The 19,703-nt window shown below is 26.9% G+C and overlaps 3 protein-coding genes across 3 annotated transcripts; 2 read left to right on the forward strand and 1 right to left on the reverse strand.

Moving 5' to 3' along the window:
- Positions 1–857: 857 nt before the first annotated feature.
- Positions 858–3,208, forward strand: LOC110622284 (cationic peroxidase 1). Its single transcript, XM_021766749.2, has 4 exons — positions 858–1,135; positions 2,124–2,306; positions 2,386–2,551; positions 2,644–3,208. Exons 1-4 carry the CDS (start codon positions 905–907, stop codon positions 3,027–3,029), a joined length of 966 nt encoding a protein of 321 aa, XP_021622441.1. The 5' UTR covers positions 858–904; the 3' UTR covers positions 3,030–3,208.
- Positions 3,209–9,305: 6,097 nt separating this feature from the next.
- On the forward strand, positions 9,306–10,724 carry LOC110623575 (cationic peroxidase 1). Its single transcript, XM_021768570.2, has 3 exons — positions 9,306–9,558; positions 9,651–9,845; positions 9,928–10,724. Exons 1-3 carry the CDS (start codon positions 9,346–9,348, stop codon positions 10,477–10,479), a joined length of 960 nt encoding a protein of 319 aa, XP_021624262.1. The 5' UTR covers positions 9,306–9,345; the 3' UTR covers positions 10,480–10,724.
- Positions 10,725–18,524: 7,800 nt separating this feature from the next.
- LOC110623753 lies at positions 18,525–19,433 on the reverse strand. The gene has a single exon (XM_021768773.2). It carries the CDS (start codon positions 19,345–19,347, stop codon positions 18,760–18,762), a length of 588 nt encoding a protein of 195 aa, XP_021624465.1. The 5' UTR covers positions 19,348–19,433; the 3' UTR covers positions 18,525–18,759.
- Between the last annotated feature and the right edge of the window lie 270 nt (positions 19,434–19,703).

Consider the following 19,703-nt stretch of genomic DNA (forward strand, 5'->3'; position numbering starts at 1 on the left):
TGTTAAAAAATAATCTAAATTATTTTTTACATAATTTAATTATAGAAATATTAAAATAATAAAATAATTTTTCTCAAACTATTTTTTTAATAATTTCTAAAATGAATACTTTTATAACTTTTAAATTTAATGCCAAATAGGCTTTAAGTCGAGAATAATTAAACTAAGATATTATAGCATCCGTCACGTTTATGTTTTTTCATTACATCTTAAATATAGATTTTTTTTGTCACATGTGATATACCGATGCAATAATTTTATTTTAATATTATTTATATTGACTAAGATATAATATGGGTAATAAAAATTATTTATTAAATAATGTAATAAAAATTATTTATAAAATAAATAATTAAGATTTAATTATATATTTATTCTCATAATATGAGATAGGATGTCAAAAATTGTTTTTCTTCTTATCAGTACTATTAAGATTGAATTATAAATATCAGTACTATTAAGATTAAATTATAAATATGAAATACTTTTTAAACATTAGAGTCAATACTTTATTTATCGTAATCGGTCTATAATAAATTTCATATTAGTTTGAGATGAGAGTAATAAGAGTAATGTATTTTCTATAAAAATTTTAGTCACTTTTATTCTTAAATTAACTTTTGAGTGAATTAAATCGTTTATCGATTTGATTTAATTCCACCTAACGCAATAATCACCCTAGTATATTTGGTCTGACACAATATAAACGAAAAGAGGAATAAACTACCAGCGTCCCTCTTCCTTAGATAATTTTGTTCCCTAAATAATATTTTGGAGCATTGACTCGACCAATCAATAAAAATAAAAATAGTCAAGGAGGAGCTTTTATAAATAGGGCACCATAGCCAAGCAAACCGAGCAGATCAATATTGATTTCTTCCTCATTACAGAAAAATCATTAGATATGGCTTCCTTCTATTCTTCCTCTCCTATTCTCACAACCTTTAAATTCCTCATAGGGTCATTTTGTTTTCTTGTTGGAATCGCCTCTTCTCAGTTATCTTCTAATTTCTATTCAACAACATGCCCTACTGCCCTCTCCACCATTAAATCAGCTGTGAACTCTGCTGTATCCAGTGAGGCTCGTATGGGGGCATCATTGCTTCGTCTTCATTTTCATGACTGCTTCGTTAATGCAAGTCTCTTTTACTTATCACCATTTCTTCATTTATCTTGCACATTGTTGCATGTGATGCATGTGATGCATGTAATAAGAGATTAAGAACAAACTCTAAAATCCCATTTCTGAAATATTTCGAAGTGTTAGTTTGATATATGCATGGTTGGTGTTTCTCAGAATACTCCATTTTCTCTTCTGTAGCCAGGTTTCGCTGGTTTCAGTAAAAATTTCAATAGTTTTTATGATTCATCAACTATACATAGCGGGCTGAAACTTTTGCCAAAGGGCTGAAAAAAATTTTCAATATATTTTTTTTCCTATCCATTGGGAAGGACCTTTTCAAGACTTTGCTTCAATATGATTGTGGATTGGAAGAAGACTGATATTTTCTGATCTTATTGAAGTCTGTTTGTTAAATTTCACAACTCAGCTATGCATGCTTTCATGGAATTTTTGGTGCATCTAAAATATCATTATATATAATTTGATTCTATATGTGATTAAGAGAAAAAAATATTTCATTACCAGTAATTTTGACTTTGATTACAGCCTAATTAAACTTATTATTATGATTTGAAAATCCCAGAAGCCAAAAAGAAAGATTAACAAACTGCCGTCTGGTATAGGAACACAATGATGCCGACATTATTGACTTTCTTCCATTATATGATTTCTGCTAATAATCTCTCCTTTCCATTATTACGTACAAACATGAATCTTTTGTCCTTTTGCATGGTTTTATTATCACGTCTCCTTCAACTTCAGCCTTCTTTTCAATTGTGTTGAAAATGATCTAATGGGAATCACACGATCAAGACAACCACAAAGAAGCATTCGTAATCACTTTAATTAGATTGCATAACGAAACTAAGACATTATAGTCTTATACATGTCAATCAGAAGTGTGAACTCATATATTTAGTCATGCATAATTGTGTTGAATTATATCGTATCTGAGCTTATATTTATTTAAAAAAATAATAAAATAAAATAATATGAGCAGGGATGTGATGCATCAGTGCTGTTGGATGGAGCGTCAGGAGAGAAGACAGCACCCCCTAATAATAATTCTCTAAGGGGATTTGAAGTTGTTGATTCAATTAAGTCCCAGTTGGAGAGTTCATGCCCTGGAGTGGTTTCCTGCGCAGACATCCTAGCCGTTGCTGCTAGAGACTCTGTTGTTGCTGTAAGAACTTAAATTACCATAACGACTTGTTGTTTGACTTCCAAGGTTATGGCTGACATAATTCTTGGATTTCTTTCAGTTGGGTGGGCTTACTTGGACGGTTCAATTAGGCAGAAGAGATTCAGCCACAGCAAGCTTTAGTGCTGCATCTACCAACATACCTTCTCCATTTTCAGATCTTAGTGTTCTCATCTCTGATTTCTCCGGCAAAGGTTTCACTACTAAAGAAATGGTGGCTCTCTCAGGTGTGTGAATCTCAGAACATCTAGCCAAAAAACCATCAAATATTTGAAAAATAACGAGTTTTTTGTTTTTTTCTTGAATATTGTTGTTGCAGGAGCTCATACAATTGGGCAAGCGAGATGCACAGTATTTCGCAGCAGGATTTACAATGAAACCAACATAGATGCTTCCTTTGCAACGTCGCTAAAAGCTAAATGTCCTAGCTCTGGAGGAGACGATAATCTTGCTCCTTTTGATATCACTACTCCAAAGGCTTTTGATAATGCTTATTTCAAGAATTTGTTAAGCCAAAAGGGACTCCTCCACTCTGATCAACAGCTCTTTAATGGAGGTTCTACAGACTCTCAAGTCAGAGCTTATAGCTCCAATCCAAAATTATTCAGTACAGATTTTGCCAATGCGATGGTGAAGATGGGAAATCTTAGTCCACTTACAGGCACAAGTGGCCAGATCAGGGCCAACTGTAGGAAAGCCAATTGAGTCTTACGAAGCATACTATGTTTCAGTTCTTATTAATGTATTCCTTATTTTGTTTTGTTTTGTTTTGTTTTTCCTTTAATGTTTCTTGTTTTCATTGGTGTTAAGTGGGATTTACTGATTAAGTTTTGTTTTGTATTATCATCTTTCATAGGAATAATGTGTTTTTCTTCAGTACTTTACATAATTATGAAGCAATTATTTGTATAATATTTAATATGGAATGGTAAATTAATAAAATAAGAAATTATTTATAAATAATAATAGTTCTTGATTTATTTTTTTTAATAACATTTAATTTTATACACAAATATTTTATAAATCTAAATTAAATTAATTTTTTTTAGAGAAAATCGACTAGTCTCTCCACTTAAATCAAACCAAATTCTAACCAGTAATATAATTTACATTTTAATTCAATTTGAACTCTTTTAAAAAACAAAGTAAATGAAAATTTAATAATTGAATTACATCGAATACATATCAAAATCAAATCGAAACTATAATGGAACAAAAAAAATTAATTTTAGATCATTTTTCAATTAAACTCATATCTTAAAATTAGACCGAAATTAGAATTAAGTACTTGTTATATAGCATATTATAATTTATAAGCTCGAATTATCTCGTATCGTCTCTTTCAAATCAATTTAATCTATATTTATTATTTCCTTTATTTCAAATCATCTCTTTCAAATCAATTTAATTCATATTTATTGTTTCTTTTATTTCAAATATATATATATATTATTTAAAAAAATTAAATTAAATTAAATTAAATTAAATTATCATAGAGTATGATAGGTTCCTCATATGAAAACTACCAATTTTGACTCGAAATTGGTTCGTGGTTAAGAATTTAATCATGGCAAATACGTTCAGTCAAATCAAATTGGACTAACAGGGAATCAAACATAAATATAACTAAATCAGCTTTGCAAAACCTAGATTGAAATTATATCAGAATTATCTTACTAGAGTTTTATTCATTTATTATTGAAAAGAAAGAATAAATTAAATTGGATCACACTGAATAAAAATTACCCAACAACAATAAATAAAAGGTGAATTGATCTTAAAAAATTAAATTTTTTACGCCGTTTAATAATTTAATCTTAATAGTTCAATTTTAATAAATTAGTTTAAAATTAAAATTTTTATAAACATTTTATCTTAATTTGAAATTCTATTTAAAAAATTATGTCATAAATTTTTAAATATTAAAAATAATTCTATTTTGACAAATAAGCAATGATAAGGGCATATTAATAATTTCTTATTTCCCATACTTCTTAACCATTCTCTTTCTCACCGTCTTTCCTTTCTCTTGGATGGCTCGAATATTTGTTCTCATAATAAAAAAAGTCCTGCTGCTGTTTGACCAAATAATATTTAAATATATATATATAAAAAAAAAAAAAAAAAAAAGAAGGGAAAGAGAGAGCATATCCAAAGCAGAAAACTGCGTGGAAGATGAAGACAAAAGTGTTGCGTTGGGATTCTTCTCGCTCAACCCCAACAAACTCCTATGAACCTATATGCTCCATTTTCTGTTCTTTTCTCCATTGATTGTTATAGTACAAAAAACGATATAGCCTTGGGGTTTGCATGCTTTGAGAGTCTTGATAAACATGAGGAGAAGTAAAATAATTAAAAAAATTTATAATTTAATCCATAAATATTACTATTATTAATAAATCAGTCTCTACATTTTTTAAAATTTATTAAAACGTTTTTATCTTTTCTCTTCGTTAATAAAATAGTCATTTCATTTATTTTTACTATTAAAAATACAGTAAAAAATAAAATTATCTCATTTTTCTTCTGTTTCTTCATCTACATTTTCTTCTTCATTATTTTTTTTCTGTTTTTGAGAAGGAGGAGGAAGATAGACTATTTCGTTAACGGAAAAAAATGTTAAGAATATTTTAAAAGATGTGAAAAAGAATAAAAACTATTTTATTGATGGAAAAAAATAATAAGATGTTTCAATAGATACGAGAGAAAATAAGAACGTTTTAATAGATTTTTAAAAATGTAGGAATAAATTATATCGTTGATGGAAAAAAATAATAAAAATATTTTAATAGATATGAGAAAAGATAGTGACTATTTTATTAATGGAAAAAAATAATAAAAATATTTTAATAAATATAAGTTAAATAAAATTTTAAAAATGTAAGAACTGATTTGTTGATTTGTTAATAATAGTAATATTTAAGAATTAAATAAAAAATTTTATTTGAATATAAAATTAAATTTTAAAAATTTTCTCCTTCATTCTTTTCTTTAGCTATTTTTAATGAAGATAAAAATATTATTTTATTGATGAAAAAAAATTATAATCATTAAAAACGGAAACATTATTGTATTAATGAAAAAAATTATAATGAGGTTTTAATAGGTTTTAAAACATATTGAATGATTTATTACTGATGATAATATTTAAGAATTAACTTATAAAATAAAATAAAAAAGGGTAAAGGGTTGTGAGTGGTGGCAGTGATATGAAGAAAGGTTTTAGCGGTGGTCGTTAACAAAATGGAATTTACCAATAGGATATTTTAATTTAAGGTTTTCTAATAATGAAAAATGAAAATTATCAATTTGCTCTGTGTTAAAAAGTAATTATTGCACATGTGTCAAAATAGCATTTCATTTTATAAAATATCATCTATCATGTCAAGTCAGCGATAACACTCTCTGGAATAGAATTTTAAATTAAATTAAAATAAAATATTTATAAAAAATTTAATTTTACATTAATTTATTAAAATTGAAACGGTAAGATTAAATCGTTAAATCGTTCAAAGTTTTGGCTTTTCAAAATCAATTAATCTAAAACATCAATAATTCTTAATTTGAAAAAAAAATATTTTCTAGATCCGAATGAATTTAAAATTTACCATACTTTATAACTTAGTAAGTTTTACTGTACCTATAAAATGTGTTAAAATTAAAAAAAATAAAAAAATTTATATACCAAACTTCATTGGATGGGTATTTGAAAAAATAAATTAAAAGATAAAGTTTATAGCTTACTCCACCTTATAGGTGCAGTATGTATATATGTATTAAGTATTCATTTTTTTTAATGATAATTGAAAATTGAACGAGTAAAATTTTAGACTTCTTAAATTTATTTAGATATATTTATCATTAAACTAAACTCATAAATATATATATATTAAATATTAAAAGTTAATTTACATTATAATTTTTAAATTTTAATAAAATTTACAATTTAATTTATATTTTTTAAATAACAATTAATTTAATTTTTAAAATTTATTTTATTAATAAAATATTTATTCTCTTAAATTAATCTTAATCATATAAAAAAAAAAGTAAACTCTGAATCTTTACTAATTTTCTTAATTTTAACATATATCAAGATATTTTATTTCCTCTACTATATAAACTCAAAATCTTTAAATCTTAAATTTTTTAATTTTTAATTTATATTAAATATTTTCTCTAATATGTATATCTGAATCGTTGACTTCCAAATTTAATATTCCTTTTATTTCATAATTTTTTTTATCTTTCTTTATTTAGTTATCTCAAAATTTGTATTTACTTTTTCTATATTATAATAATATATAAATTAAATATTATAATCTTATTTTATTTTATTTTATTTTTAAAAAAATCTTTCAAAACATCTCTTACTATTTAATAAAATTTAATGTCTATAAAATGGTTACAATTAAAAAATTAATAAAAAAAACATCTTTTCTTAATATGTATAATAAAAAAAGTGGATAAACATATAACAAAGTAATTTTTAATTTATATAAAAATATATTTTTTATTATAGGTTTATATTAAATATTTTTTAATTCTGTTAAGGGAATAATTGTTTTTATAAAATTTATATAATTTTTAAATATAAAAACTAAATTATTATAAAAAATAAAATTTAAACACCTAAATTACTATGGTTCAATAATAAATTTTGATGAAATAACTATTCTCTTAACATAATAAAATTTTAAAAATTAAATTGTTCCACATATTATAGCAATATTCTATAAAATATTTTCTTAATATAAATAATTTTATTTAAATATTTATATTTTATTTTTATTTATACATCTGCTCATTATAATATATTTAAAAAATATATAAATTTTATAAAAATAATTTATTAATTTGTATCAAATTTATTATGCAGCGATAAGCTTTTTAAATTATTTTTTCACAGCTTAAAGCCACAATAAGCTTTTAAATATTTTTTTGAGAACTTTTTGAATGTTGCTTTATTTATAAAGTGTGTTTATAACTTGGCTTAAATCGATTTGGAAATATTTCCCTTAAATTCTTATATGATATATTTTTTTTTAAGCGTTAAGTAGGCAAAAGCCCTCCAAAATTGAATCGAACCAGTACAAAAATTGATAATGAGAAACCTTGCATTCTGGGCTTTGTTCTCTTATGCTAATTTACCGAAATTATTCTCTTGATAAGAATCCATCAGGCCCAACACCGTTGAAACTTTCCCCATAATATTTCAAAAACCATGATGGTGGCTCTGCCTTTTGAGCGAACAATCATTGATTAATTTTCCTACAAGACCGATGAGCGGACAATTTGTTTTATCTTTTCTCATGTAGAGACCCATATCTCATCTTGTCTCGATAAGATTTTAGTTGCTTTTTGATTGGAAAATGAGCAATTACATGAAACTCTTTCTTACGTACTAATTAAGAGCTTTACGCCTTGTTTTTATCGTTGTACCTGCATTTTTAAGTGAGGGGTAGGTATTCTTCGATTTCCTCTCTTTTCTATGGTTATTTAGACAAAACAGTTGTCTGGAAGACATCGGTAGCAAGCTTGATGAAGTCAACTCTGAAAGGTTTGATAAATTCCACTTTTTTTTCAATGTTTCGTGATTTTCTCATGTAGGACATGTTCTGTTCTAACAGGAAAATTGCTCCAATATATCACGTATACTTTAAAAAAAAAAAACGATACAAGATTAATTGTTTCCAAAAAAAGAAATAGAAATGAACTCAATTACAAAAAAAAAAAAAATAATAAAAATTATTATTATATGTTAGATTTCGAAATATATTTTATATCCGTAATTTTTTAATGTAATTAAAAATAAACTAGATAATGATAAATAACTCATTTATGATTAAATAATTAGAGCTTAAGAAATTAATTTAAGAAATTACATCAATATTTTTATATTAAAAATAAATTATCAAAACGTTCAAAAATTTAGCTTATCATACTAAAAATTAAAATTTTAAATTAATTTATAAAATAATACAAATATTTTTTTATATTAATGATCGTAATTAAAAGAATATTATCTCATACAACATGTGAGTCTTATAAATAAAAAAAAATACATTGTGTTATACAATGTCAAAATATATATATACTTTTTTCAAATTTCAATTTTTAAATATTAGGTAAAATCCTCAAAGCTTTTAAAAATTTATATCGTGGTTATTAGAACTAAAGATTTTAATTAAATTGCTAAAACCTTTGATTTTTTTTCATGCCAATATTTCTAATTTTTAATTAAGATCTCTTAATAATTAAGCTAAGTTATTAACTGTGACGGCAATGGAGATGGATCCATCCACCGCCAACAGGTTTAGGAATAATTAATATATTAATTGCCTCTCTCATAAAATTCCGGTTAATGTAAATTACTGAGATCCTCTACATGAACGACCATGTCAATTCATCAAAACGTCAGCATAAATGGACTTATTCCCCATAAGCTGCCCATATGCCTTAAATTCATTAACAACATAAATCTAATTTTTTTAATAAGTACTAACTTTAAGTTGAGAAGTCTTAATTATGTTTTCCAGTTAATTACGCGTATAGATTTTCTTTTATATATAAAATTATAAAAAATTAAAAAAAAAAATAAACTTAAAATAAACTGAATCTACATAGATTTATAGCTTAAATATATAAAATTTTATGAAATCTCATTATATATTTATATACTACCGATTTACATGAATTTAATTTAAATAATTATTTTTTTTAAATAACGAGTTAAACCCATGAAAATACGCATTTAGATTATTATAGATTCAGACGAATTAATCAGTAAATTTATTAAAAAAAATAATTGAATTTCAACGAAATAAATAAAATAGCTACACAACTGTACAAGACCAAATCAAAACAGTCGCCACTACTCATTCCCTTCCCTTGCCCAAGTCAACCTCCAGTTTACATATGTTCTTCATATCTATAAATACCCATATCTCCATGCCCAAGATCTACACACAACCCATTAGCTTTCTAATATTCACCATACTAAGTTCACAAAATTAACCAAATGGCTTCACGTAGCAACTTTTTTCTTTATGGTTACCTTTTTTTGGTCCTCGCTGCAACAGCTTCTTCTTCTACACTATCTCCCTCTTTTTATGATAGAGTTTGTCCCAATGCTTTACAAACTATCAAACGAGTTGTTGAAGATGCAGTCTCCAGAGAACGACGCATGGGTGCTTCTTTATTGCGTCTGCACTTCCATGACTGTTTTGTTAATGTATGTACAGTGAGATACTTGAGAAAAATTCTCTTAGTAATTAGTTTTTTTAATCCTTCTCATGTGAATTGAATTGGGATTTTGTTGTATAGGGATGTGATGCTTCAATTCTTTTGGATCCTTCTCCCACCATTGATAGTGAAAAAAATGCCATCCCTAATGCAAATTCTGCGAGAGGATTTGAAGTTATTGATCAAATTAAGTATGAGGTCGACAAAGCCTGCGGCGGTGCAGTGGTCTCTTGCGCAGATATATTAGCAGTTGCAGCCCGTGATTCTGTTGTTGCGGTATATATCTAGCTTTATGCATGCAAATTATCTCGTCCATTATTGTTGTTTTGATTTTCTTTTTTCATTTGAATATGCGCAGCTTGGTGGCCCAACATGGAAGGTGCAACTGGGGAGGAGAGACTCAACCACAGCTAGCAGAATTGCAGCAGAAACTGACCTCCCATCACCATTTGCAGACCTTCCAGTGCTCATTAATGGCTTCAAGAAGCAAGGTCTTGACGAGAAAGACCTTGTTGTTCTATCTGGTGCTCATACTTTAGGTTTCTCACAGTGCGGTGCTTTCAAGAAGAGGATCTACAATGAAACTAATATTGATCCATATTTTGCACAAAAACGAAGAGCAACTTGTCCACCCGATGGAGGTAATACAAATCTTGCACCTCTAGACCCAACACCTGCACGCTTTGACATTGCATACTTCACCAACTTGAGAAAGAAGAGAGGGCTTCTTCATTCTGATCAAGAGCTCTTCAATGGCGGCTCTACTGATGAGCTTGTGAATATTTATAGCTATAATCCACGAGCTTTCTGGAAAGATTTTGCCAACTCTATGATTAAGATGGGGAATATAAAAACGTTGACTGGAAATCAAGGCCAAGTTCGTTTGAACTGCAAGATGGTGAACTGGTGAGAAATCATCTCTGAACACCACCGATTACGAGAATGATCTTCCTTGATTTCGTTTTTTTTTTTTTTTAATTTTTGAACGATTCTTTGATTTAGTTTTTGTTAAGTTCATGGTTTTGTCCATCTCTTCTTCAGAGAAACACACCTAGGAGAGAACGTAAAAAACTGAGGAAGTTGAATTCGTGAAATTGTATTTATCAAATATCCATTGCAATTGTATGTATTTGTGTTTATTGAATAAAATTTTCTTTTGTAGTTCTATTTATAATTTTATTTAAATGCATCTCCCTCTCTCCATGTATATTAAAAATATATCTACAAACATTTTTTTTTAAATTAGAAATTTATCTTTTATAATAAAAAAACTACGTAAAATTATTTTTCTACGTAGTTGCAATTATTATTTACTATGAACTAGAAAGTTTTAAATAAAGTATTTTTTTTTATCAATTATCTCTCGTTATTGTTCCACCATTAAAAAATAGAAGTAATTAAAAATATAATAAATTATAAAAATATTTATTATGTTATGTTGAGATAAAGAGATAAAACGCTATTTTATTCGAGTGACATGGTTATTGTAACAATTTAAAAAGATAAAAAATTATAAAGTTATTTATAATTAGAATGATGCGAACTAATAGTTTTTTATTGTTAATACTTAAAAGGTAATAAGAGAGCCAATATTAATAAAATGAGCCGATATCGGTTGATTTGGGATAGATTTGATATGCTAAGACATAACTTTATTGCATGAATAGTTTTAATACACAAATTAACTGTTAAAATCAAATTTTGCCGACTATACTTAAATGGTATTAAAACGATTAAATATATAATTTTTTTTATTGTTCTTTCTCTAGGAGACCATTATTTTATAAAAATGTAATATGAATCGATTTATTATAAGAAAGTAAAGGAAAATAAATTGATTTGATTTGTGACGAGAATTAAAAGGAAGGAGTGGATTGGCCGTTTGTAAGAGAATAACTTTTGATGCGATAGTTTATTTTATTTAAATGGAGAGAAATGATGCTATTTTTAAATAACAGCCTTCTGATATAAATAAAATTATACACAATATCCTTTTTACTATTAATTTGAGATTAACTGATATTTATAGGTTTATTAATCGGTACTATTAAATTGAGATTAACTGATGTTTGTAGGTTTATTAATCAGTACAGATGGAATAATTAAGTCTTGTTTGATGTGTCAATGTATATTAATTGTATTTTATTTTGACTTTAGTTTATAATAAAATAATTTATTTATTAAAAAAATATTCATTAAATATAACAGGGCGATCATAGAATTTAAAAAATTAACTACTAATTAAATTTTTTAAAATACCAAATATTTATATATAGATAAAAACAACTATCAAAAAGCGACATAAACAAAAATAATCAATGAAATATGTCACTAGATTATATTATTATTATTAAGTATTTGACTAAATCAAATCTTTATCACTATTTTTTATATATAGAAAACCATGCATCTTCTTCTTGTTGACCTCCACAAGCTTAATTTTTAAAAGCGATTAGGTATCCCTTTCACCAATCATAATTTGCTTAAGCTAATATATATATGCTTTTATTTTGTTTTGTTTTCTTGGCACTATATATACTTGACCCACAATTTATATATATAATAATAATTTTGAATATTGCTGCTTTAATTACCCTTTTACCAATTTCATTTTCTTAGTAATTTAATTTTAATCTTGCTTAACTTTCTGGATTCAGGATTCATTTTCTAAATTCAGGCTTGCAACTGATATTTTAAGCGCATATTTATCTGTTTTGAATAAATTATTTACGATTAATAATATTGAAATGACTAATTTGATATTTTTTTTAAGTAATTTTTTATTGAAAAAATTATAATATGTGTAATTATATAAAAAAAATAAGTCCCTAAATTAATTTTGTGTTTCCCTCCCATCTCAAGTTACATATTATTTTATGATTTATTCTTAATAACATTTTGAATATCAGCAGCTTTGATTGATTCAAGAGAATGAATAACGCGGGGTTTAGAATTACAAGTTAAACGTTAAACAATCAAAAAGCTCAAACAAAAGCGTAAATCAATTAGAGCAATTATAGTTTAAAGATTAAATTAAATTTAAGAAACTTAACAGTAAATAATAATATCATTTTTAATGTTTTATATTTATTAATAAAAATATTAATTTAAATTTTATCCATTAATATATATTTAATTTATATATAATTAATAATTAAAAAAATAATATCCATTTAGATATGTGTTTTGGATAGTCGTAATTTATTTTATATATATTTATTAGGTGCTATAAACATAGAAGACCAAGTCTTAATTAAAGTTGTAAACAGCAAAATATTTCTCATCCATTGGCCAAGTCCGACAACAAGGAATCCCAAGTAACCTATAAAAAAGAAATATATCCAAAATGACACGCAAAATCTAAGAGTTAATTCTTAGTCTATTTAATCAAATTCTAATGCTGATATGATTATTTGTGAATTGTGAATTTTAATTTCTTGAATATTTTATCAATTCACTTGGTAATTCCTTCATGAGAATAATTACACGAGAAACTAATTATTAGAAAATTATCGAAAATATATTTTAAATATCCTGCAAAAATTATAAATTAATTATTGGGGTTGAAAATAGAATAATAAAGGAGCTTCTTGACTTACTATCTATTGGATAGATTGGTAAGATATGATATATTTGGAAAAATTCCCTCTATTAAAATTTGATTCGTCTCTCTTTCTCCTGAATATCTATGGAAAAAAATGTATTACACGTAAATTTTTTTTAATATATCTATGAAAAAAATTATATTTCGATATTATAATTATGAGTTTGAATATGACAATTCGATACTATAATTATCAAATAATATTAAATTTTACCCTAAATTTAAAAATTTTCCCCTCTTCTCAAATTTCAAATATATTTTTTCATTGCATTGAATCATAGAAAAGCTCCAATTATTTGTGCAATTTCATCTAGATTATCCTACATGGAATAGCAGATATACTCTATAATTTCTCAAGGAAATGGCGCAAGTCGCCTCTTTGTAGAGTTTTGCATCTGGCATTTTGAGTCCAAGAGGTTAAGGTAACATAATTTATCACAAGTTGCTCTTTCTTTCCGCGGTTGATATGCCTTCTAATAATGTCCTGCAGATATTCGGTTTTAGTTCTAGCATGAGTCTTATTAAAAACTAGAATCGAAATCAAACATTTAATTCTTTTATTTTTAAAAATTATATTTAAAATTAAAATTCAGTACAGTTTTAATATGATTCTAAATAATTTCGTTAGAGTTACTAATTCGATTCTGATTCTTATTTTGTTTTTTCTATTAGTTCAAATTTTAATTTTTATAAATAAAATTATAATATTATTACATTTATTTAAAAATAATAAATAACTAATATCGAAATAATAATAAAAATAATAATACTGGTGACCGCTGGATTTCTCCACCCAGGTCTGGGTCAGACCCATGACGACAGCCCATTATTTGGAGACCCTCAAGTCTCCCGCATGGACCAAGTCTAGCTGCCTCAGCCTTAAGACCGGGCTCCACCTAAATTTTTCAATCAGGCCGGCCCAGCCGTTTCGGCCCAATAATCATATATCCTCTGGACTCAGCCTTAATCTCATCTTCTAGCCCAGCCCGGAAGAAGGAAGGTGGCCAGCCCATTCGCCTGGTGAATCCATCTGCATGCGTGCCAGAGGAGAATTAAATGGCCGTTACGCATGGAACAGAGACCTGATACTCTCGTACGTCCGTATCAGTATGGCAGACACAGGTGGCCCAATGGTAAGGCCATGACTCGTCCCTAGCAGACAAAGAAAAATGATAAAAAGAGAGAAACACTCTCCTCTCAGACCAAGTTTTTCCAAACTTACAGAACCATTTGTAAACCCTATTTTCTGGATCTCAGATTATCAAATATTAATATTTAAATAATAATAATAATATCAATATTAATATATATTCTATATAATTTGAGATAGAAATATTATATTATTTTATATATAATTATTACTTATATATTCTTAATGTAAAATATATGTATAGTTAATATATAAAGATGTATTATATTATTAATATGTAATTCACTCATATAATATAATTAAAAATTATAAAGTTATTAATATATTTATGATTGAAATAATAAATATATATATATAAACTATTAACTAATTAAATGATTTAAATCATATTGCTAAAAAATTTTAATAATTAATTAGATTGTATGATTATTTTATAATATTTTTAGTAACTATTTAATAGTTGAGAGAGAGTGATATTTAAAATATATGAATAATTTAATTTATAAAAATAGTTAGATAATATTAAATATAAAAATAATTAAAAAGAGTGTATATGTACAGAAACTAAACTTTTATTAAATTTAGAATAACTCTCAAATAATTATTTTATTTATATCTTTATTTCTTTACGATTTTCTATTATATATTATTTAATCATTTATAAAATTAAAATTTATTAAATAAAATTTTATAATTTTAATAATATAAATTACAAAATTATATTAAAAATATATAAAATATATTATTAAAATTATATAATATAATCATAATCAGTGTACTCATTTAAAAAATGTATATAAATAATATTAATTTTTCGATACAATTCTGATTCGATATAGTTTGAATATAGTTTCGATATGATTTTTAAAAAAAAATCAAAACTAAAACCAAATAACTAAATAAATTTAATTCGATATGGTTAGATTTTTATAAATTCAATTTTTCTTCGGTTATGATACAATTGGATATGATTTTTTAATTTAATTTGAGATATCAAAAAATCGTGCACATGCCCTAACAGCAACTCAACGGCATGGCAAGTTCCATTCAAACAGCTACTCAACGGCATGGCAAGTTCCATTCAAACAGCTACGTAGATCAGGTAGCAAGGGAATTCCACAATTAAATGAATCTTAATGGATTTATGAGGTGAATTTAATCCTGGAATGGCCAAATATAATATTAAAAACTGAGGTTTCTTTAATTATTGTGACCCATTCTAAACAACGAGTATATGACAATATGCTGATATGTGCACTGTGGTACTTATTACAGCAAATGTAAATTACTTAGCAAATGCAATACATTAAGTCACCAAAATATTGTCAGAGAAGCAGTCTCCATCAGCTTATTTGTGTTTGGACTTCAACAAATTACAAAAATTTATGTGGTTTTTAACTCTACAGACACTGTAAAGTGGAAAATGAGGAGAAAAAAAAAAACATAATTAGCTTTAGATCTTGGCTTCAGTTTTCAATTTTTTATGGGTCTAATCTGTAATTATTAGCCCAATCCACCAAGAAATCAGCTCTGTTGGACAACATCAGTAGGCTGTTTTCATCCTTTTGAACCTTTAGATTTTTATGGGCAATCGAACTCTAATACCATGTTGAAAAACTGATGGGGCCTAGTTCAAGAAAAATGGCGAACTGCTAATATGGGCCATCCTAGCAAACATGTTTTTATTGAACAGATCTCATACATGATTACTGCATGTAAAGAACAAAATTGAACAGGCTTCTAAAGCAGCTGCAACAGCCTACATCAACTGCAACTCAGAAAAGGGAACAGCATCAAATGTGGTCCAGGGATCACATGGAACAGCTGATGAAGAACATGCCCAAGTCGCTAGCAGCACAACTGCCGACAAGCAGGACACATAAACCAAAGCTAAAGCTAGTCTTCTATGCATCCAAAGATTGAGCAAGAAAAAGAAAAAAAAAATGCAGAAAACTTATTCAACAAGTGTTTTGATTTACTTCATATCTCTGACCCTTTCGGTATCTTTCTTTCTTCACGCTCATCTTTGTTGGTCGTTTAGAAACTAGAAAGAAGAAACAAAAGCAGGATATTCTCGTACTTGTTTCTTTTGTTTTATGTAGTCTTTTGGTAAGCCGACAGTGCAGCTGGTTTTGGCTCCATCTCCATAATTGCTCACTGTATTTTCCAAGTGAGATTCAATTTTTATTTTCACTAAAACTAAGGAACACTATGCTCTTGGTCATTGCAAAAGTACAGACAGCATCTTGGATCGTATTTATCATCCATGACTAGCTTTTCACATCACAGTTGAGTTGTACAGTAAAACCTGAAGGTTTTCAGGAGAAAAAGGATTGTAAATTTCAGAAGCTGAACAAAATTATGCATGCATTATCTTTTATTAGGGTTCATCTAATTAGTTTCAAATTTAAGAAGCTTCCCGAAACTGTGTTGGATCTGATCACTTGTGTTTTTCAGATCTGTGTTCCATGAGCAGCTCAATAATGGATCGGGTGGGCAGAGGCTGATCAGGAACTACACATTCAAACAATTTAGTATTAATCAAGTAGTAGGTGAATTAAGTTTGATTGATTAGTAGGTAAATGAAGTTGATTAATATTAAATATTAACGTTAATCATATTATCTATGTAATAACTCTCCTTTGAAGAATAAAGGAAGCACTCAATCTAGAAATTGTTTTTAATTTATTAATATTGAAATTATTAAATTCAGAAATCTAGTGATAAATGTATTTAAATAAATCTAATAAATATCAGATTTTACTTCTCCATCCTCAATTTCTATTTTAAAAAAATACTGAAATTATTTTTTCGATAAAAGTTGGAATAAAGGAAATAGAAAAAATGGTGGTAGGAAACTGTACCCATCTTTCCTCTTTGCATTAAATAATCACAAGAGTTGAGATGGAGACATAACAACGGCAAGATAATTGAAGTTTCAATAATGAAATACCAATTCTACCCTCCAACACGTCCTTAATTATCAAAATTTATCAGTGTACTACCAACTAAGTGTCCTTGCCAAAGGCCCTGAATTTTTAATAAACAATTAGTGGACCAATATTTCAACAGTAATTTATCTTATAAATCATTTTCAAATTAAAACAAAATCCTCTGATTCATATTGTGTAATGGAAATTAAAATGCTGATTCATTTTTTTTTCACAAGTTTATTATTAGATTAATAATATATTCTGTAATCTCGCTATATAATTAAATTTATAAAGTCATATAATCTGTGACAATCAAATTCTAATTAAACGCTTACCACCCACTCGATGAATTGACAAAACACGTATAAAAATCTTTAACCATAATAAATTAATAAGACATATATGAGAATTTATGGTGATTATGGTCGGATTCCTCTCCTCCCGGCATTCCAAAATATCTATCAGAAAAAAAAAAAAAAAAATTCTGTTGAGGGAAACTTCTTTTCTCTACAAGTTGGTGGCCTTGCTCATTTTATAATTTCCATGTGCAATGCAGGTTGAAAGGGAAGACCCACAGATACTAGTAAAAAAAATAATAATATTCGTTCCTTATTAAAATAATAGTCTCCTTTCTATATTTCATACGGTTTAGGTAGATAATTATATATGTTAGTTTACTGAATATTTTTCTGGAAAAATTTTACGTTGATTCAATTTAAATTCAAACTATAATACTATATAACTTTTATATAGATAAATTTTTATCTATTTCATCATTAAACAATCGATAAGTTCTAACTAAATTTTTTCATCGATAAAATTAGTCTATATATTTTTATTTTCTTATAGAATATTATATTTCTACCAGGAAAGAACTTAAGCAACAATTATAAATTTATATACAAGAATTATGGTAAAGTTAAAAAAAATTGTTTCTAAAATTAGAAATGGAACTATTATTTTGGGCATTAAAAAATAAAAAAAAATAGACCATTATTTTGATATGGAGGGATAATATGATGAAGGATCAATCATTAATTTTTGCACCATATACATTAAATATATCTCTCTAATGTAATTAAAACCTAAGAAAGAATATCTTTTAAAAATATCTATAAAATATTGAATTTGTTTTGATCGTATATATAAAAAAAAATAAAAATAATGTAAATTACATCGTTATTAATTCTTACAAAAACTGTCACCATTAAGCTCTTGTCTTGTCTTGTTGTTATAGTGCATTATAGAAAAACTTAGGACACATAATATAAAATAATAATATAATTTATATAAATCTCATATATTTATACTATGTTTGAACAAGTAGCATTCACGTAATACATTGTAGTGATTTTCGTAGCTGAAGCCACTATATATCATATACACAAGAAGAAGGCTGCCGAAAACTCCAAAAAAGAAAGAAAGAAAAAGATAAAAGCAAGTACAGATTTTTTTATCTACGCCAGTAAGATCCATGACTAAGATCAAATCATTACGATTGTTTCACCACCAAGCGTAGCATCCTTTAAGTTTAAGCCCATTTCTAGTTCTTTTACTATCTCCAAAACACGTAGAATTTGAAGTAGGTGATGCAAAGGCTACTTCATCATATGCTCTTGAATCAAACGATGAGCCAAGGCTAGAAAACCTGCTACGTTCACGAGGAGTAGATGGAAGAAAACTGGAAGAATTTAACGACGAAAGCGAAGCAGAAGATGGAGTTGGCGACAAAGTAGAAAAAGAAGCAGCGCCATTATTGGTTTTCTTGGGGTTGATTCTTGAGAAACGAAAGCTGAAAAGATTGAATTTTGAGTAGCGTGTCTTGATGGGTTTTTGTTCAGAATTTGAATAATAAGAAGGAGGAGGAGTGAGCGGAGGAAGAGTAGTTTCGCCGAAGGAATACTTAGGGGTACCTGGCTGAGACTCCCACATGAAGGGGACTGCAACAGAAACACCGCCATAATACACACGAAACGAAGAGTTTGCCATGGAGCTCTCCTTGGAAAGAAGCCGAGAGAAGAACTTGTCATCTTGCTTGATTTGGAAGGATTTCTGAGGAAGCTCAGAGCTACCACTGAACATGTTAGGCATTAATGGAGTTCCACCGACTAGCTGAAGAGGGGCTTGGAAGTGGAAGGCAGGAAGAACTCTCTTGGGATTATATAGATATTAAACAACTACCAATTGATTGAAGCAGTGTACTTAACATGTAATAGAATATAAAAAAAAATCACACATGCATAAATATTATTATTGGTCTTGGACTAGAAGATTTTTGTCTCATGAAATGCATGGTCCCACATTAGAGCTTTAATGCAAAATCATTAAAAACAAATTTTATTTTATCTACCTACCTTTTTTTTATCATTTTTATTTTTACTTTTACTTTTTAGCTAGTGATATCCTCACCCCGCAGCTTGCCAGCTGCTGGTATTTAGCAAAGTAAT

The sequence above is a fragment of the Manihot esculenta genome, chromosome 9 (genome assembly GCF_001659605.2).
Source record: "Manihot esculenta cultivar AM560-2 chromosome 9, M.esculenta_v8, whole genome shotgun sequence".
NCBI lineage: Eukaryota > Viridiplantae > Streptophyta > Magnoliopsida > Malpighiales > Euphorbiaceae > Manihot > Manihot esculenta.